Raw genomic sequence first — 18,548 nt, forward strand, 5'->3', positions numbered from 1 at the left:
TTTATTTATAGTTAAAAAAGGAAATGACCTAGTAATTTAAAATGAATTTCATTTTTCTCACCTAAGACTTTTTCTCTCTCTAGAAAAATACACAGCTTCCCGTCACAAAAAAAACACAAAAACTCACTGTGTATCTTGTAATACTGGGCGGCCACCATCTGTGTCTGAGCTGCTGGTCTTAAAATGTGTGACGGAACAGAGTAAGAAAACACTCAACACAGCCTCACGGCTGTCCAACCTGCTCCCAAGCACAAAAGGAGAAGCGTGCCCTGACGTCCTTGGCGTTAACTGGAAATGTGTTCTGCCTTTTGACTAAGCATGAAATAGTCGTATTTTTGTTTTATTTAAACCTCAATGAGCATTTTGAACTTCTCATTACAACAAATTCATCAGTGCAGATGTCACGATGGTATGCACGAGAGCCTCCCGGGGACAATACGCAAGTCCCAGGTGGAGCGTTTCCAACAGGATGTAAACCGTGGTCCTCAAGCCTTTAAAAAACATGTTACTTAGCACACTGCCAACAAACGTCAACACAAAAACAGTGCTGGAATGACTTCACTCTGTAAAACAAATGTCCTGGCACAGAAGTGTTCCTAAAAAGAGTAAACCAGTATAACCATAGTGCAAAAAATGGAAGCATTTATTCAATACTGAATGAAAAAACTAATATACGAAATGGAATTCAAATGCTAATACAAGTATTACAGTGTCTTAAAACTGCCTAGAGAACTCTTCAAATATACAACATGTACAGTAGCCAGAGTCCTAGAGAAGTTCGTGCAGAAAATTCTATAGTGAGTGATTTGGACATTTCAGTAACTCTGCAGTTTCTTCAAACCTGAAATACAATAAATAAATAATATATTAAGTAAATAACTGATTTGTAATGAGGCATGGAATCTAGGTTGTTGAAATTATGCTTTTGAGCCTAAAATAAATTTCACTGCTTATTTATAGGCACAGTTACTGTGAATGATGAGTATTCTATAGCCACATTCTATAGTCAGAAAGTTATGAGTTAATTCGTGGAGCATAAGTTATTTCAGTACATCTCAAATTTCAAAAACAAAATTATAGTTTTTTAAGTAGTAGGCTGCATGATAATCCTATGCCATTTCATGTCTTATTTCCTTTCAACTGCTTTTGAGACAAATCATGTAATTTCACGTTTTTGTTAGATCAAAGTTCCATATTTAGTTTTTACCATGCCAATAATTGTCTAAAGGACTGAAAACGTTATAGCAATACTTAAATGTCTCCAAACCACCTATCTACATAATTTATTATTTTCACAAAGTGGGTATCAAAAATAGACAATTTCTTGATGAACTATCAACCAAAAATGTCTCTGCACTCTTTAATCTGCAATTAATTCCATTAACAACGTTTTACATCACTTGCTGGAAACAAAAACAGTGACTCATCTCGCAAACACATAACGGTGGGTGGATTTATCATCCACCGGGGTCCTGAAGGAAATTCCACACCTGACTGAGGGACCTTCAGGGTCTGAAACACGTATGCATGCTCTGTGTGCACTGAAACCTGACACAAGCCCCTACAGAGACGCGGATTTCTGTTGCCCTTTTCTGTTACTTACATTTTTTTCATCCTTTCCATTTTCTGGATTGTTGTTTCCTTTAATTTAAAAAGCAACAAATTTAGGCAATTTCTCAAAGCAAACCATAAAGATGGTCTGTGAACATAGAAAACACAGTCTAAAACAATGCATTAAGTTCTGTTTATTTATTGCAAAGAATCTTTATGGGATTAAGATTTACAGTTTCACTGTTTTTCTTGCCAGTGGCACCTACGACTGAATCTAATGCCTGCTCGGCCTCCCGACCTCGGAGGGGGAATCATCTATGTCGGCGCCAGTTCCTCTTACCTCGGAAATCTCTCTCAAACCACAGTAGTTAACGGTGGAGGCCCGGGGAGTTGAATCCGACGACACTGTGCTGTAGCCAGAGGACAGAGGGACGCCTGCTTGCCTCTCCCCTTTGCTTTTTCTGTCTGCGGAGAAATTAACTTGTAGATTACCTTGTCCTTTCACAGTGGAGTCAAGTGTCTAACACTTTATGTATAGAGGGCAGAAAACCAAACATCATCTCGATATAAAATGGAAACTGGTGTAGGAGGTCCAGATGAGTTTTTACTATTCTTTCAGGATAATGACCTGCATATGGAGGTCTAGGTATTAAAAACTGGCCAATAAAAATCACAGAAGGTGATATTATCTTCATCATGACAGTAATCAACTTAAGAGGCAGGTTAATGTATTTTTAAATATAAGCTGTTGACCCATGTGTATTCTTGGTGGCAACTATTACTAAAAGTGACTATACGTACTTTTTAAAAATCAAGAAACATTCCACCGAGTTGACATCCATGGAAAAAAATGCTTAAAATTCAGGGTTCACAGACTGACTTTCCTAAAGAACTGAACAACCTTCCATTTCAGGGTCCTGACACTCATTCAACATGACGGCAGTCTTTCCTACAACCGCATCAATTACAGAACGTCACAGGTAAGGCGACCTCCTGTGCAACCAATCCCATAAGCCCTGTGTTTAGTCACGGTGCATTTGGCTGCAAAAACAAGGCCAAAGAAAAAAAAAAATCAGGCACCCGTTTAAACTGATTTACACAGTTTTACTGTAAGCCTACACAGACAACCTCAACTAGGGAACAAAGTGCAGCCACAGGACTTCCCTCTCTCACGGAGCCACAGTCTCTTCTGTCTACTTCTCTCTCCTGTCTGCTCCATTCCTCCACGTACCCATCAGCGTGAACTGCACAAAACCCATTCCCAATTTACCATGATCCTACAATCAGACTGGTGAATTACTGCTCACGACACCAAAAGAAAGGCGAGCCCTCTGCGTCCAAGCAGCAGTAACAGGTAAGGTGTGATGGGTGAGGCTTTATAAATTTGACTCTTCATTGATCAAGGGCAGGTTATCAATTTTTTGAGACTATTTCCACCTTATTCATAACCTATCATCCATTTCAGATAGTGGTCTCTCTGCTCTTCACTCTAAGTGCCAGCACAGTGTCTTAAGCTCGGTGTTTTGTTACAAGTATACTCTGTAATGTGATATTTAAAAAATACTAAGTCCAAACAGGTGAAGTCAAACTTGGAAAAGGCAGTGCTTTGCAGATAGCAGGCATTCAGTATTCTTTCAGTGCATAAAAATTTGATTTCTACCATATACAGGCACTGGGGATGGAAGCACAGACATTATGTTGGACAGACCATAAAATAGTCTTGCTCTCAAGAATCTTAGAGTTGAGCTTTCAAATTTGTTGAGTCATGAATGACAAAAGTAAAAAAGCCAACTAGTACTCAATCTGAAATCTGTAGTCTCTGATAAATTTAGTGCCAGCAATAGCATCCCAAATAATTATATTTAATAACCTAATTATTGAAATTGTTCTCTGGGCAATGAAACTGGCATGTGCATTAAATATGCAGTGGTGAAGGGAACACTTTAAAGCTAATAGGCCTCGACTCAAATCTGTTCCATCATTCAATGGCTGTGTGGCCTTTGGCAGTTATTCAATTTCCCTGCCTCAGTTTCCTCCTCTGTAAAATATGGATAATACCACTTATTTTGTATGGCTGCTTTGAATTTTTTTGTTTTTGTTTTGTTGTTCTTGGATGGCTGCTTTGAGAATTACATTTTTCACTACAGCAGGTAGAAGAGTGCAGGACCACAGTTGGCATTATAATGTGCTGACGTTAAATGGTTATTTATGTAGTAGCTGAAAGACTGAATGATGTTAAACATGCACAAATTTTTAAAATTTAGCTTCATTATGACTTCTCAATTGGACAAAATATCTCAAATATGACTTAATTACAAACACAAGACAAAATTCAGACCTTTGTCTTTCCAGAAAGTGTAAGAACCAAAGAAATAAAAGCTGTCCCTGAAGAGCCAGCCCAGAAAGCCTGTCCCTGCTGCTCAGTCACAGTGAAAACGCCAGGAGCCTAGTGCAGTGAAATGGCATGGAGAAGATGTGCCCTCCTTTTCGGTCCTTCTCATTTCATCATCATCAGCGAACTGCTGAAATGCAAGAGGTCTGTAAAACTTCATAGGTTACTGACAAGTGGGTTTTTCCCTCTTACCTATACTATTTACATATGTGAAAGCTATCACTTAAGTTTGCATCAGAAACTCCGGCGGTCCATTTTTATTATTCTAAAGCATTTTGCAATTAAAGGAGTAAAATACCTCTAAAAGACTGCAGTTTTGTACCCTGGAATTTATTCAACCACTCTGTCACGTAAGATACGTAAGCTGGCTTTTCTAGCAACTCCTGGCTTATAGTCTGTAAATTCAGCATTTCCTTAGTTCCTAGGAGCTTTGCAGTTTCTGAAAAGACAAGGCTTCAGGATATTAAAATGACCAAATATTATAAAAGCCCTTACCATGTCACCAGCGCGCCGAGAACTTACCCAGACTGAGAGCACCCATGTTGCTGCTCGAGGCACAGTCTTCGCTCATTTCATTAAACCGCATGTATTCATCGTTCTGGAATAACACAGTGTAGCATTTAGGATCAAATGCGAAGAAATGTTTCCATTTTATACTCTTACCGCTAAGCATAAAATATAAAGATGACATAATAAATGTTTAAATACTTCTGATTATTTTATTTACAAGCAAAACATAAATATCCCTACGTATAAAAAATGATCTTTTAAATGTAGAAGGAGATAGAAGCCTTGAATGTACTAATTCTAGGCAGGAAAGAAAAACTAGGACCGGAAAGCAAAGGGACTGTCTGAAGGCTCGACTTACAAGGCTGTCAGGTGACCTTACCTGCTGAAGGGAAAAGCCAGAGCCACAACCACCAGCACCAAACGGGCCGTGTCTAAACAGGATCTCATTCCATCTAAACGTTTCCCGTAGCCTAGACATTCTCTTATTTAGCCATCCCAGAGAATACACGCATAACGATGAAGAAAAGACATTCTTTGTTGTATCTGAGATCTTCCATAAATGTGGAGGGAAGAAAGTACCTTTTTAGATAAAAGCATTTCTGTTTCAAGAAGAGTGACACGACTTAGAAGATTATTCCAGGTTTTTTCATTCACCATCACTTTGCCTTTCATTTTTTCTTCCAAAGATTCCAATCTGCTCTCTATGCAAGTCAGTTTCTTAAGTTTTTCTTGGCATTCAGCAAGCGTAATCCGCAGCGCGGTGATCTCAGCGCTAACTTTCATATCCTAAAATGATTAGAAACATTAAAAATATTACATAAGCTAAAATTCCAATAATTCAGTGTCTCCCATTTCATTGCATTGCTTCAGCAGTTATGGCTGGCAGGACAGCATGAGAGTCAGGGGGCTGCTTCTGGAGGCAGACCACCTGGACACCAACACCAGCTCCTGTGAGACGCCCTGATGACTCAATTTCCTCATCTTCCAAAAAAAACAGGTGATACGAGTGCCTACTTCATTTGGGGCTTGTAAGATTAAATGAGTTAATGTGCATAAAGCTCTCAGAACAGTGCCAGTCAGTACAAATAAAGCCGTAACTAGCTCCTTGTCACCACACGAGGAGAGAGCCAAGAGGAAACAACCGGGAGGCGGCAGCGCATCCAGCCTGTCCGGTCCGCTGTCAGCAGGAAACAAGCCTCACGGCCATCTGGTGGTTTTTATAAATGCCAACTGTATACAGAGATGTATGGAAGTCACAAGACATAGAAGATAGGAAAAGCAGCTTTAACAGGAGCAGCAGAGACTGGACACTGTAATGGTGTCTGTGGCTATAAAGGAATAGAAATGACATTCTGAGAGAGAGAGAGACAGCACAGAGGACAGCAAGGGCCCAAAAAGGAAACGGAACGACAGTGGTGCCCCCCCCCTCCCCCGTTCATCAACATGGGGATAGGTGGTGAAGAGCCCTCGCTAAACAAAGTAGCATATCTTTTTTTTTTTAAGAATCAATGTAGGCAGGTTTTATTTCCCCCCGGGCTTCAGCCCAGATCAGAGAAGCCGACTGTGCGGCCATCGGAGAGCAGCTACGAATCACTGCACCCACGGGGGCCCTTGCTCCTGTCACTCTAGGTGTGACACCAAGAGCTCGTCACCGCTTCCCTCCCTCCTGCTCAGATCTTATGTCAACCTCTTCTCAAATGCTCAAGGGAAAGAGCTTTTTATTTAGTCTTTAGTGACAGAGAAGCTCTTTTTGGTGGTTGAGGGAGAGTTGAGAGGAAGAATGGAGGAGATGGTCGGGGACACGTCACTTTCTGGTCTCCAGCGGGTGATGGGCAGTGCTCCGCTGTCTGTGTGGTCACCTTGTAAAGGAGTGTATCTTCATCTCACACGAGGCTGTCAATTCCTTGAAGCCAAGTATTATGTCTTACTCATCACTGCACTGGCCACAACATCCCGCCTAGTGCCCTCGACCTTTAATGACCTTCAGTAACACTTACTGATTCTTGGGTAATAGTAACAAAGGTAGCATGTCGTGATTGATCATTCAGAAGGCCGGAAGTGTTCCAAAGATTAGATGCTGAAATGCTCATGTAAGTCAAAGTGAGAAGTACTGACATCTGCTAAAGAAGTCCACAGTTCTTACCTGCTGCTCACAGTTAATCTCAGAAATCTCTAATTCAGGAATCTCTATTTCAGGAGCCTTTGGGTCACAAGTGTCAAATGCTTCATTAACATGTGTTACTGGACTTGCATCTTCAGGAAGGTTGGCGCTGCCTTCGCTGTACAGGTGGCGGATCACCACAGCTTTCTTCTGCACAAAGACAGACACGTCACAGGGGCGCCCGCGTTCTCCTCACACGGTTGTCTTAAACATACACCATGCTATTTTTCAAAAGAAACATCCTCTCTCCCGTTTAAGACTTACGGACGTTTCAACTACCACATATGGGAAGCCCAAACAAAAAGCACTGGCTTTATGAGTGGGTCTCATGACCCAGCCCCTCAGCCCCAACACTGAAACAGAAGGCTGCGTTCAGTTATATCAGCTCAGACTGAGAAAGTCCTTACAATGTATTTAATTCTAAGCACGATGATAAAAAAATCCCTGTTTATATAAATTCTAGTTGGGAAAGGACACCAGACACAGCCCTCCCTTCCATGTGGCCCTCATGACGTGGAGCCAACAGGCATATTTTTTAAAGTTACTGACATAAGAACCTTTTCCTTACAGTTAAATGTCACTATTTTTTATAAAGGCATAAAGTATGTAGATTCACAGATTCTGTCTATATAACTCATATTTTGACTTGGGGAAAAATAATTCCCTAGGTTTTACTTCAGCCAAAAAACACTCACATCCTCTAATTACACACTGACTATTCATCTGGTAGTCCAGCCTTCAGTCTCAGAGGGTCTGCCCGGGATGGAAGTCAGCTAGAAGTCTATTTGCCATGGTAAAATCATATTTTGGCTTCATTTTCCCTTGGAGAGAGAAATCTGTCCCTAAATACACCTTCAAGCCACAGGTGCTGGGAGCAGACAAGGGCAGGGAAGAGCTCTACCCACAGAGAGAAAGTACTTCACAACCCTAACCCAAAACCAGATTATAGATTTAAGGGGTCACTCCTTGGGCAATTCACACTCCCGGTACAGAAACGCGAATGTATGCAAATCATGACCCATCACCGGGAGGGTGCTCCAGGAGACTAGATACTTCATTAAGAGTAAATGTTCATGATCACAACAGGCAGAGTTAGGGGTTACAAATTTAAAGAGAAAGCCTGTTCACTTGTACATTTCTACCCTCTTCTTATACCTTTGGGAATGTTCCCAGACAACACATGACACGCACTGTTAAACCTTACGCGCTAATGTCTGAGCAGAGTGTCGTATCAGATGCTAGTCCGAAAAGCGAACCTTGCACACTGGATCAGTTAGGCGGGCAACTCTGAACACTGCAGGACACATCCTCTTTGTACTGCCCTACCTTTCCTGACGTCATAAACCTGCCAGTGACATCAATGCCAACAGGTTCGGTGGCTGTCTTCTCACCGCTGGTACAAGGTTCTGACTTAATAGAATTGATTTTTTTCCTTTGTTGTGATGGAGTCTGAAAAAAAGGTATTAAGATGTAATAAGCTGTGTGTGACGGCATGAAATTCAAATGTTCGTGTGAAACGTGACTGCCAAATGATGCGAGTCTAACGGGACCACATGTCTTTTGAAAACTAAGAAGTGATGAAAAGGTACCATGTTTGAACTGTTAGTTCAGGACTAGCAGCTCCAAGTCACAAACGTGTAAAAGCAAGTGACTAGCATTTAAAGCAAACATCAGGCACGTCAGGTTACCCAAAGCTGTGAATAACGCAGTATTGCACTGTGCACTTATCTGCTGACTAGGGTACTGGTTTTACACGGTAAAATATAGCCACGCAGTGTAAGTTAAAATCATTAATAAATTTACCTTCTCAACACAACTCAATTCCTTGTGCTTTTTCATCACACAATTCAAAATGTCACAAATAATTTGGATTTTCCATTCTGCAAATCCACACTGGAGAAACTGCTTTTTTGTCAAGATTGGTTTATAATTAAATTGATCGCGAAGAAGCTGTAAAGAGGAAATAGATCAATGTAATAATCGGGAACAATTTCTTTCAAAAATCCAAAATGACAAATGACCACGTGATCAGGGATGTAATGCCATTTTTGAGAGGAGAAGGGGGAGGATGAAGCTGTTAAGTAAAGGGCGCTAAAGAGATGTGTAGGCGTAGTGTGGGTCATGACCAGGAAGAACAGGTAGGCAAAAGGTAGCTGGGATGTACGGAGTATGGCTGGCTGTCCAGAGCGATGGAGAAGGATAGCTAATTGTCAGCAAGCTCAAGTATCCTCATAGGTACTGGAAAACCTCAGCTCGCTATAGAAGATCACCACACCAGGTATCAGAAAACCTCAGTTCTGTTTGCTTAGAGAAATCATGACTTGATTTTTAAACAAGTCAGTAGACTACTGAGGTTCAATTTCTCATTTGCAAAATGAGAGAAATAGATTAAACTGGTAATTTTCAGAACTTTCTCTGGAGAACCCGAGGATTTCTTAGACGTGCCTCTCGGGCTTCCAGGGGAGCTTTCCGGGGTGAGAGGCAAAGAGAGGGAAGATGGGACAGACACCACATACAAAAGCTACCATTTCATCAAATGCAGCTTTCTAGTTAAAAAAGAAAAAAATGAGATTTGATTTGGTAAGTGGGCTTTGTATTTTTTTAAAAAAGGTTAAGAAAACCACAGTACTCCAGCAAAAATTAATGATACAAAGTAAGGTTTTCAAAAATCAAATAGGAGATTAAGTTCAGGACACACAGAGCACAAGTGCAGACAGCAGGGTAGACAGTGCGACAGGGCCTCAGACCTTCAGGAGCGTAAGTTGTTCCAACGTAAGTTGTAGTTCCTTCTTAGAAACAACTAAATTACCTCACAACTCTATGAACCACAAACTTGGCTCAATAAAACCACGTTTTTTTTTTAATAAAACCACATTTCTCCATAACTTCTGCCAATATACCAAATTTTATTAAAACTCGATATAAAAAGGACAAATGACAACCAATGACGAACGTTTACCAGCTGCCATATTTATTAGTGTATGAAACATAAAGCAAACTTGAATTGCATCTTGATTATCGTAGGGATTCTATTTATTTATTTATTATACATTTTTTTTACTGAAGTATAGTCAGTTCACAACGTTGTGTCAGTTTCTGGTGCACAGCACACTGCTTCAGTCACGTAGGAACATACATATGTTCGTTTTCATAGTCTCTTTCACCGTAAGTTAGTACAAAACATTGAATAGAGTTCCCTGTGCTATAGAGTATGGACTTGTTTATCTATTTTATATATATTAGTTAGTATCTGCAAATCTTGAACTCCCAACTTATCCCTTCCCACTCCCTTCCCCCCCAGTAGCCACAGGTTTGTTTTCTATGTCTGTTACTGTATTTAAACAAGATAAATGTATATGAAAACACTCTGTCAACTACACATGCTGCATATAGTTCAGGAGTTATGAAAACATGGACCTTAAAAGAACCACTCAGTGACCTGTGAAAGAATGACTGCTCCATGAATTCACAGTACCTTATAGACGGTATCTATAAAGCGCGAGTCATTCTTTGCTATGAGCTCCACGTTGGACTCCAGCAGAAGTTCTGCTACGTAAGGCGAGTACGAGGTGAGGGAATAGCTGATGATGGGCAGGGATGCTGCGGTGTCTCCTTTCACCAAACTGTTAGGAAAAAAAGAAAGAGATGCTTAGCGAGCATAATCCCACCAAGTCGGGTAATCAGGGAAGCGTAAGAAACGCTGTCAAGATGGGCCGCTCCCACCATCATCACTAGGTGGGGCCCAGACCCTTCAGGTCCTACCAGCTGCTCTAAGCCCAGACAGCCACGTTACTGTGAAACAAAGCTTACGCTCACTCATCGGTGCCACAAGCCTATTTCCCACAGTATTGGCTGAATTGTCAGAGCCTAGCCTGGCGGGGCCATTTCCTCCTCCTAAGAGAGCAAACGCACTGCCCCCTAGGGCCCAAGGCCACCCCGTGGCTTTGCGAACGCGTCTCACCTTCCCTCACCTGCTCTTCACCACAAGCCTGCAAAGGCGAAACACCGCCAGGTCTAACTTACAGATGAGGAGCGAGGCTGGACCAGGCCTGGACCGTGACGAGCTGGCCAGCTGACCGTCCTCCCGACAGCCGGCACGTGTGAAACTGCACCTTAGCAGCTAATTCCTCCAGCCCACAAAGGCTTCCCCCTCTTCTCTGTCATGTGCCAGCCATTCTTTTTTCTCTTTTTTTTCAATTTCTACTGCTTTTATTTTTTTGTATTTTTAGTTTTTTTAAAAAAAATTTTGGGGGGAGAGGTACTCAGGTGTTTTAGAAGAGGTACTGGGGTTGAACCCAGGGCCTTGCGTATGCTGAGCATGCGCTCTGCCACTTGAGCTACACCCTCCCCCCGTGCCGTCCGTTCTTTATGAATCAGTCAACTCTCAAGTCTTCCCGGATGCCATTCTCAGCTTCCCGACCCACAAGGACCCCCCCACCGCAACGACTCCCGGGTGCTCAGCACCTGGCACCCCACGCTCTGCCTAGAGCCCGTTTCCAGTCGTCCACACACGTGCGCACATTTCTCAGAGTGAAGTGCCCTCACTGATTCTCTCACAACAAGGCCCCAGCGTATTTGTTTAATGGAGGCAATAATGTACTTAAAACATTTGCTTTCCACAAAATTCATACTTGTACGTAAATCTCTCCATCCCCGCTCCATTTTTTTTTAAATAAGGCAGGGGACAACTTTGACGATAACACTATATTTTGGGGTTTTTTTAGGACAAACATAATTGTTTCTCTTTTATGTTGACAGTTATAATTTACCCAGTGAGGAAACTGCTCGGGCAACCTTGTCTATATGTGAGAAGGTTCAAAACAGGAAATGAAAAAACACTTTTTCACAGCAAAATCTGTCCATCTTATGCACAATATGAATAAAAAGCCAGGTCTGCATTTAATACCTCCTATGTTAAATGATCTCAGAACCCTTGGTTATCTAGTTTTTAAGGACTTCACCTAGAAAGAGTAAGAAAAGCAGAATATAAATTGGCACACCAACACAAAAACCAGACGTCAGTAAAAAATTTAAAAATGGGAAAAAATATAAAGAATCAAAATACGTGGAGGGTGTATGTGTATGTGTGTATGTTGGGTCGGGGAGAGGAATCTGGACGTGGCAGCAAGTAGCATTACCTACCTCAGATAAACCCTCAGACATCACTCGGTTATAAGATAATCTAAACTTGTTCTTAATGTGACTCTGGGGTCAATGAGAAAATCAGATGTTTGAATGCTACACTCAGAAGACAGGAGGAAAATCAGTGTATTTTAGAATTATTCCTATTCAGAATGTCTTTTAAAGTGTTGATGCCTAAGGTGGGAAGAAGAAAACTTGGCTGCTCAGACTGATTAAGGCCCTGCAAGCCTGGGGAGCAGGATTTCCCTGCCCCGAGGAGTCAGGATATGACTGGTACGTCCTCCGGGGACGGACCATGGAAAGCCTTCTGCTGCTCACATATGATGCCTGTAGTAACGGTCGCCAGAGGCAAACGTCCCCTCGTCCTGGCTACCCTTTCACCTGCAGCCTTCCCTTGGCTAGCTCTCCCTAGCACACAGTTCGAATAGCTAGGATTCTACTGGGTAGTTGGTTTAACCCAGTTTCACTCACCACGCGCCTGATCCAGACTTGTCCCTTGACACGTTCATTGAATACATATCTAATTAGCTTCTGAGACGTGCCAGGTACAGTTCTGGATGTGGGGGACACGCAGGGAACTCAACAAAAGCACCAGGCGGCAGGCTGCACTGTAGCGGGAGAAACATTTAATGCCTCACTGATCCCAGGCAGGAAGAAAAGGGGCTATGAAGGAACAGGGGACGATGGGAGCGCCAGATGAGACCGGCAGAGTCACAGAGGAAAGGAATGCTGCTATATCCTACAGAGGCACGTAAGGCATATTTGCAAAGTGGAAACTAAAGGAAAAGGTTCCAAGTGGAGCTATTAAATAAGATATCATTAAATGAGATAGCTTAATACCATCTTCAAGCATGGAGTAAGTTGTTAAAATAAACCTATTACCTAGAATCTTCTAAATCACAAAGGAATACTATCCAACTGAACGAGAGAGGGTGATAAATTATAGAAATAATGAAATCTATTACACTTCCGAGAGATTCAAATTTGTACAAAGACCACCCCTTATATGCTTCTACTTCTAAAAGTTGTTTTAAATCTCTTGTGTTGGGATTTTTCATTAATTCATACTTAGAAACAAATTACTAACTGCTTTCTAAAATACCTTCATCTCAAGGAAAACATTTAAAGGACCCAGCTAAAGCCTGAATTTTTATTTAGATGTTCCCCTCATGTCACAGACCACCTCGAATCACTCCTGAAAATAACGCAAAGAAGTCTGCTGCTGTGGCTCACCCGACACAGTCCACCTCTCGAGGGTAATTCAGCGAACGAAGCACCTGTTCCAGGTTCCGTAAGCTTCTTTTTAAGTCACCTGTTGCCATTCTTTAACAGTTGATCCAGCTCCAGCTTAGGAAATTAATTTTTCACCTAAAAAAAAAAAATCAATGAAACACTAAGTCTTTGCTATTTGTTAAGCTTCTCTAATCTCTTTCGTTCATATCTCACACACAGTTACCACAGCTATCTTAGCTATGTCTCCCCTAGTTTACCTCCCGTACTGGTCTACTACTGTCTTGTCTTTAGTATCTATTCCTGCGTATCAGGTGTGTTTTTCCCTTAAATATTTTTCATCAGAAAAAAAAGTCTGCCCCTACGTTCGTTCATCTTTTTACAACGTGACTAATAGTCTATGACACTCTCCCAAATACTTAATTTTGAATAACAAGGTACCACTTGGGGTGATACCACCGTAAAAGACTCTCCATCAATGACTATTTTGGATGCTTATAAAGGCTACACAATAAAATCAGGGAGAAATGGAGACAGAGAAATTTAGCTCAGATTTCATGATTATTCCCAGGGCTCAGAACTTACACAGCTGCAAATCAGATGCTTTGCATAAAAAAATAAAATAGATATTTTTGTAATTAGAGAATATAAACCTAAAATATTACATATTTAAAAAAGAAAAAAAATAGATGAGTTAAAAAATTTTCGGGATTCAGCTGGTTAAATATGGCAGATTATATGCATACTACTTCATTCCCTTTTTCTAAACACCACTAAAATGAAAGCGTCCAGTGGTCAGAGCTGAGATGATTTGAACAGCAAAAACAACAAAATTAGAATAATTTAATACATTGACAAATAATGAAGACAAGCCTTGTGATTATTTCAATACATATAGAATAGGTATTTGATAAAATTCAACATCCCTTCATGCTCTAATTCTTAGGACATCAGCAATAGAAGGGAACTGCCTGAAGTTACCTGCAAAAAATCTACTGTGAACATCATACTTAGTAAGGAAATACTGAAAGCTGTCTTCCTGAGACTGGGAAAAGGCAAGCTTGTCCACTCTCACCATTTCTATTCAACATTGTGCTAGAGATCTCAGTACAAAAATGCAAGAAAAAGAAATGAAAGGAGTAAAGACTAAAAAAGACTAAAAAGGAAGAAATAAAAAAATAATAATGAGGAAGAAATAAAAATGTCATTAGTCACAGATGACATAATTGTATTTGACAAAATCCAAAAGAAACAAGTGAATTTAGCAAGGTTGCTGGATAGAAGGCCAATACACAAAAATCAATTGTATTTCTCTGTATTCCCCAAAGAACCAGAAAATGTTTAAAAATACATATGTATAAATAACTCACTAGCCTCAATAAATATCAAAACATGTGACTAAATCTAAAATAGATGGGTAAAACTGCAAAACAAAAAATAAGTAAATAAATAAAACTTTACTGAGATAAATAAAGAAGCTCTAAATAAGAGGTCTACACCCTGATCAAGGATTTGAAGACTTAGTAAGTTGATCCATAGATTCAATGTATTTCCTCCATCCCATGCCTTCCAAAAACTCCCTACAGTTTAAGATGGAAATTCACAAGCTGATTCCAAAATCTACATAGATATGCAAGAGATAAATGATAAATAACACAATGTGAAAAAGATCAAAACTGGAGGATTTAACCACTGGACAATAAGACTCATTATAAAGTTAAATTTACAATTATTGAAAAGGTGTACAAACAGACCAGTGGAACAGAACAGAGTACAGAAATGGACTGTGTGTACATCAACACTAGATTTATGACAAAGGTAAGGACTTGCCCTGGAGAGCGGATGGTCTTTTCCAATAAATGTTACTGTGTCAAATGAATATCCAGATGGAATAAATAAACCTTGACCCCTTGATGTAAAGGGTACCTCACATCCTTCACAATTAATTCCAGGTTTGTTGAAACTCTAAATGTAAAATGTAAGAGAAACAGGCTTTCTGGAGATCACAGAGTAGAATATTTTTATGATCTTCAGGTAGATAAAGATTTCTTGTCTTATGACGGATAAAATGAAACACATTAAAATCACTAACTTTTGTTATCGAAAGACATCCTAGGAGAGTGGAAAGATAAGCCACTGAGCGGAAGCTGATGCTGTCATTACATAAAACCAACAAAAAGATTACCTAAAATATGTAAAGAACTTCCTACAGAGTAACAAGAAAAAAGAAAGACAACTCAATAGAAAAATGGGAAAGAGATTTGAAAGGGAAAGAGACTTGAACAGGAACTCTGCAAAAGAGTAAACCTGAAAAGATACACAATCTCATTAACCATTAAGAAATTACAAAATAAATCCAAAACGGGAGGCTGTAAAGCATCTGAAACAGAACACAATGTTGTGAAAGGGTAAGTTAACACAATTACTTTAGGAAACTTACTGGCAATATCTGCTGACATACACCGGGCCCATGAAACAGGAATGTGACTCCAAACAATACAAGTAACAGAATATGGCTGTACATTTATGTGCACCCAAAGACAGGAACAAGACTTGAGATTTTAAATAAAATGGCTCATTTTTTTAAATCTCAAAGAAAATAATACCATGGAATTTTATATATATATACAAATATTATATTATATATATATATATAAAATGTTTTTTTAGTAGAGGTCCTGGAGATTGAACCCAGGACCCCGTACATGGTCAGCACACACTCTACCACTGAGCTATACTTACCCCCACCACGGAATTATATTTTTTAATGACTCATTTTATTGCATGGGGTAGGACTTTCATTAGATTCTCAAGGGAGGCTATTCCCAAAGGAGGGTCATAAAATAAATGGTTAAGAACTTTTGCTAGAAATAGACAAAAGGCTTCTAAACTGTAAATCTAATCAATCAGCAAGGCACAGCTCAATGACACAATTAAAAATATCTAGTATTTGTAACTATCCATGAAAATTTCATAAGGGGAATAACACACAATACCTTGAGTATTGAATCCTCTGGGATTGAAGTGCCTCTAAAACGAAGTCACTGACATTAAAGACAAAACAGAACAATCCATAAATCAGGACCAGTGGAGTTAGCATGATCTTTTCCCCTAGTCAACATTCCAGCAGTTGCCTGGATACAAATCACCTTCTTACACACCTTCCCTGTATCTATACATAACCAGAGGTAAATCAGGCTGAGGATTTGCGAAGTCCAAACTTTAGTAAGCTTTCTATTTTAAGGCCCTGGCCACCCATTTCTGTATCCTTTCCTCCTCTTAAAGGGCTCCAAGTCTCCTTTCCTTTAGCAACATGGTGAAAAACAGGTTATTGAATATACTTTTAAACACTCACTCATGAGTCTGAGTCAGTAGTTTTCAGCCAGTCAATTACTTCAAAAAAACATTTACATTTTTAGGCAGAGGGAATTTCAGGTAGTGTCAAATGGGAGGGAACTGGAAAAAAGAGGAGGTGATCTTAAAATCACATTCCACAAAATACTGGCCAAGAAGGTAAAGCTTATTTAACATCTTTTAGGATGACTGGGGGGGGGGGTGGATGTACATATGGAAGCAGTTAAAGATGACTTCCCAAGACCGGCCTTTATTTTCCTGGGGAAGATGAAGTGGGAACTAATCTAGCTGTTGACTGCAAAAAATATAAATTCTTGGGTGATGCCACTGGCCAATACAGTAGGTCGTAGCTTATTTTAAGTTCCAGACCCATGTATCTTAACACTTCCAGGGGCACCTCTTCTCCTAAGACATTCTATAACTTTAATATAAATTTTATCTCTTCCTGCAGACTTCCTTTAATCTTTCCAGATGTATTTTCCATCTTTGCAGTACATGGAATTTTTGTTTTCTTTAACACTTTACAGTCTCTATCCATCCTTCCTTTCTCTGAAGTCCTGTAACATATATCAATGTCTAATTATTTCCTCCTCTGGTAATGGAATTTCTGACAACAAAGTATGTCCCTGGAACACATCCTCTTCAGTACCAGCAGAATACTTTGAAGAAGATTAAGATACAAAGTACAGCTGGGATCTGTAGGTGAAGGAGATAAGTGATGAAACAGGATAGAAAAACTAAAGGGATTAAAAAAAAATAAAGAGTATTACAGAAAAAAAAATTACAGCTACTGCTCTACATTTTCATGAAAGGCTTTACTATTATACAACTGAAAAACACTAAAAATTAAGACATTAAAAAGCCAATCTAGGACTTACACACATTTTACTACAGTGCTTTTAGAGATGAAAAATGACTTGCTTTTTAAGAAGTCGCTTAACTTTATTGCGTTATAACCCTCACAATAGGAAACTAAAAGGAAAAAAGCACATACTGCTCAGCTTGTAGTGTAGATTCAGCCACTAACATGGCCTCAATACCGCTTCCCAGCTTCCACCAGAGTTCTCTGCTGCCACTTAGATCTGCCCAACTGAACTTACTACAGGAGATAATGGAAAATGATATGAAATAGCAGGTTAAGATTTTTAACCTACTCCAACCTCACTGTTGTTGGAAGTCATTTAAACGATGCCTTCCAATGGAATGCCACTGAACTCTGGTTTTTGTTCAGAATGAAGCAACTAAACCAAACTAGTGTAATGATTACGATCGATGGCTAAGAGTTTGAGACAGCTCAAATAACGCTGGACATCATCAAAACTAGAGGGGGAAAAATGGGGGAAACGGGGAGCAAAGGTCAAGGTCACAACTCTTGGGATAGCTGTGCTCACATAGAAAACTATTAAAAGGTCTGTGAATAACTTTAGAAAAATTATCTACTATGGCTATAATTCTGGAATCCACATTTCAAGATTGATTTTTTTTTTCCATGCTGAGGGAAACACAGGAAAAGTGGAGGAACACTGAAACGCTAGGGAAATGCAAAGGAGAGAAAACATGGGCTACTCTCGTCTCGCCCTTCTAGTCAGTATTTCCGAGGAGCCGGATCGCTCTTCAGCTCAGGGGCTGCAACGGGAGGAAGCAGTCTGTGACTTCCCCACTCTAAGTCACAGCCTAGTCCCAGAGGATGAGGGGCCGCGGTTCTGTGAGTCCTCCCACGCTGTTGTTTATCAAAAGGATATCCCAGTTGGGTCCATGGGCAAGGCACGTCTAGGGCTCTCCTCCCACGACTTCATTTAAAAGGAGGAAGGGCCGACCTGGTCATTCGCCCCCGCCCGGAGCCTCGGTTAGGGCAGCGGAGAGAGGCGACCCCTGCCCAGCCTGGGTCGCAGCCTCGCCAGCTCCCCCGGGCTCACCCCGCAGCGGCCCAGCAAAGAAGCGGGCTCTGAAGGCCTCCGGACGGCCCCGCGCAACAGGCAGCAGAGGCGGCAGCATGTGCTACCCGAGAGCCCCGGCAGCCCCGAGAGCCCCGGCAGCCCCGGGAGCCCCGGGAGCCCAGGCTCCAGCAGCGAGTCCCTGTGGCCCGACGCCCGCGCCCGGACGCGCTCCTCGCGCCGACCGTTTGTATTGGGAGCCGCGGGTGGAATCCCGCCATGCATCGCGGCAGGCCCCTCCAAGCTGCCGGCTCTTCCGCGCTCCTTGATTCCG

The 18,548-nt window shown here is 40.9% G+C and overlaps 1 protein-coding gene across 7 annotated transcripts; it reads right to left on the bottom strand.

The window, feature by feature from the left end:
• Nucleotides 1–625: 625 nt before the first annotated feature.
• On the bottom strand, nucleotides 626–18,498 carry CEP44 (centrosomal protein 44). Of its 7 annotated transcripts, none has more exons than XR_010379211.1 (13): nucleotides 18,257–18,496; nucleotides 17,335–17,439; nucleotides 15,983–16,030; nucleotides 12,990–13,124; nucleotides 10,090–10,237; nucleotides 8,418–8,564; nucleotides 7,941–8,063; nucleotides 6,597–6,764; nucleotides 5,033–5,239; nucleotides 4,466–4,541; nucleotides 1,892–2,012; nucleotides 1,604–1,641; nucleotides 626–841 (listed from the first exon to the last, which is right to left on the bottom strand). XR_010379211.1 is itself a non-coding variant. In XM_064482508.1 (13 exons), exons 4-13 carry the CDS (start codon nucleotides 13,076–13,078, stop codon nucleotides 793–795), a joined length of 1,167 nt encoding a protein of 388 aa, XP_064338578.1. In that variant the 5' UTR covers nucleotides 13,079–13,124; nucleotides 15,983–16,030; nucleotides 17,335–17,439; nucleotides 18,257–18,498; the 3' UTR covers nucleotides 626–792. The 7 variants fall into 7 exon arrangements, 6 of the variants coding, with proteins under 6 accessions (XP_064338578.1, XP_010993383.1, XP_010993390.1 ...); XM_064482508.1 differs by having other exon boundaries at nucleotides 1,892–2,016; nucleotides 6,597–6,761; nucleotides 18,257–18,498; XM_010995081.3 differs by having other exon boundaries at nucleotides 1,892–2,016; nucleotides 18,257–18,494.
• Between the last annotated feature and the right edge of the window lie 50 nt (nucleotides 18,499–18,548).

The sequence above is a fragment of the Camelus dromedarius genome, chromosome 36, assembly GCF_036321535.1.
Source record: "Camelus dromedarius isolate mCamDro1 chromosome 36, mCamDro1.pat, whole genome shotgun sequence".
In the NCBI taxonomy this organism is placed as follows: domain Eukaryota; kingdom Metazoa; phylum Chordata; class Mammalia; order Artiodactyla; family Camelidae; genus Camelus; species Camelus dromedarius.

Bases quoted from the DNA above. Each gene is read 5' to 3' on its own strand.
- CEP44 (XM_010995088.3), bottom strand. From the start codon at position 13,078: ATGGCAACAGGTGACTTAAAAAGAAGCTTACGGAACCTGGAACAGGTG. The intron at 10,238-12,989 runs GTGAGCCACAGC...TTTTCCTAACAG, and splicing joins CGAGAGGTGGACTGTGTCGG to TTTGGTGAAAGGAGACACCG. The intron at 4,542-5,032 runs GTACTTTCTTCC...GTGTTATTCCAG, and splicing joins AAATGCTTTTATCTAAAAAG to AACGATGAATACATGCGGTT.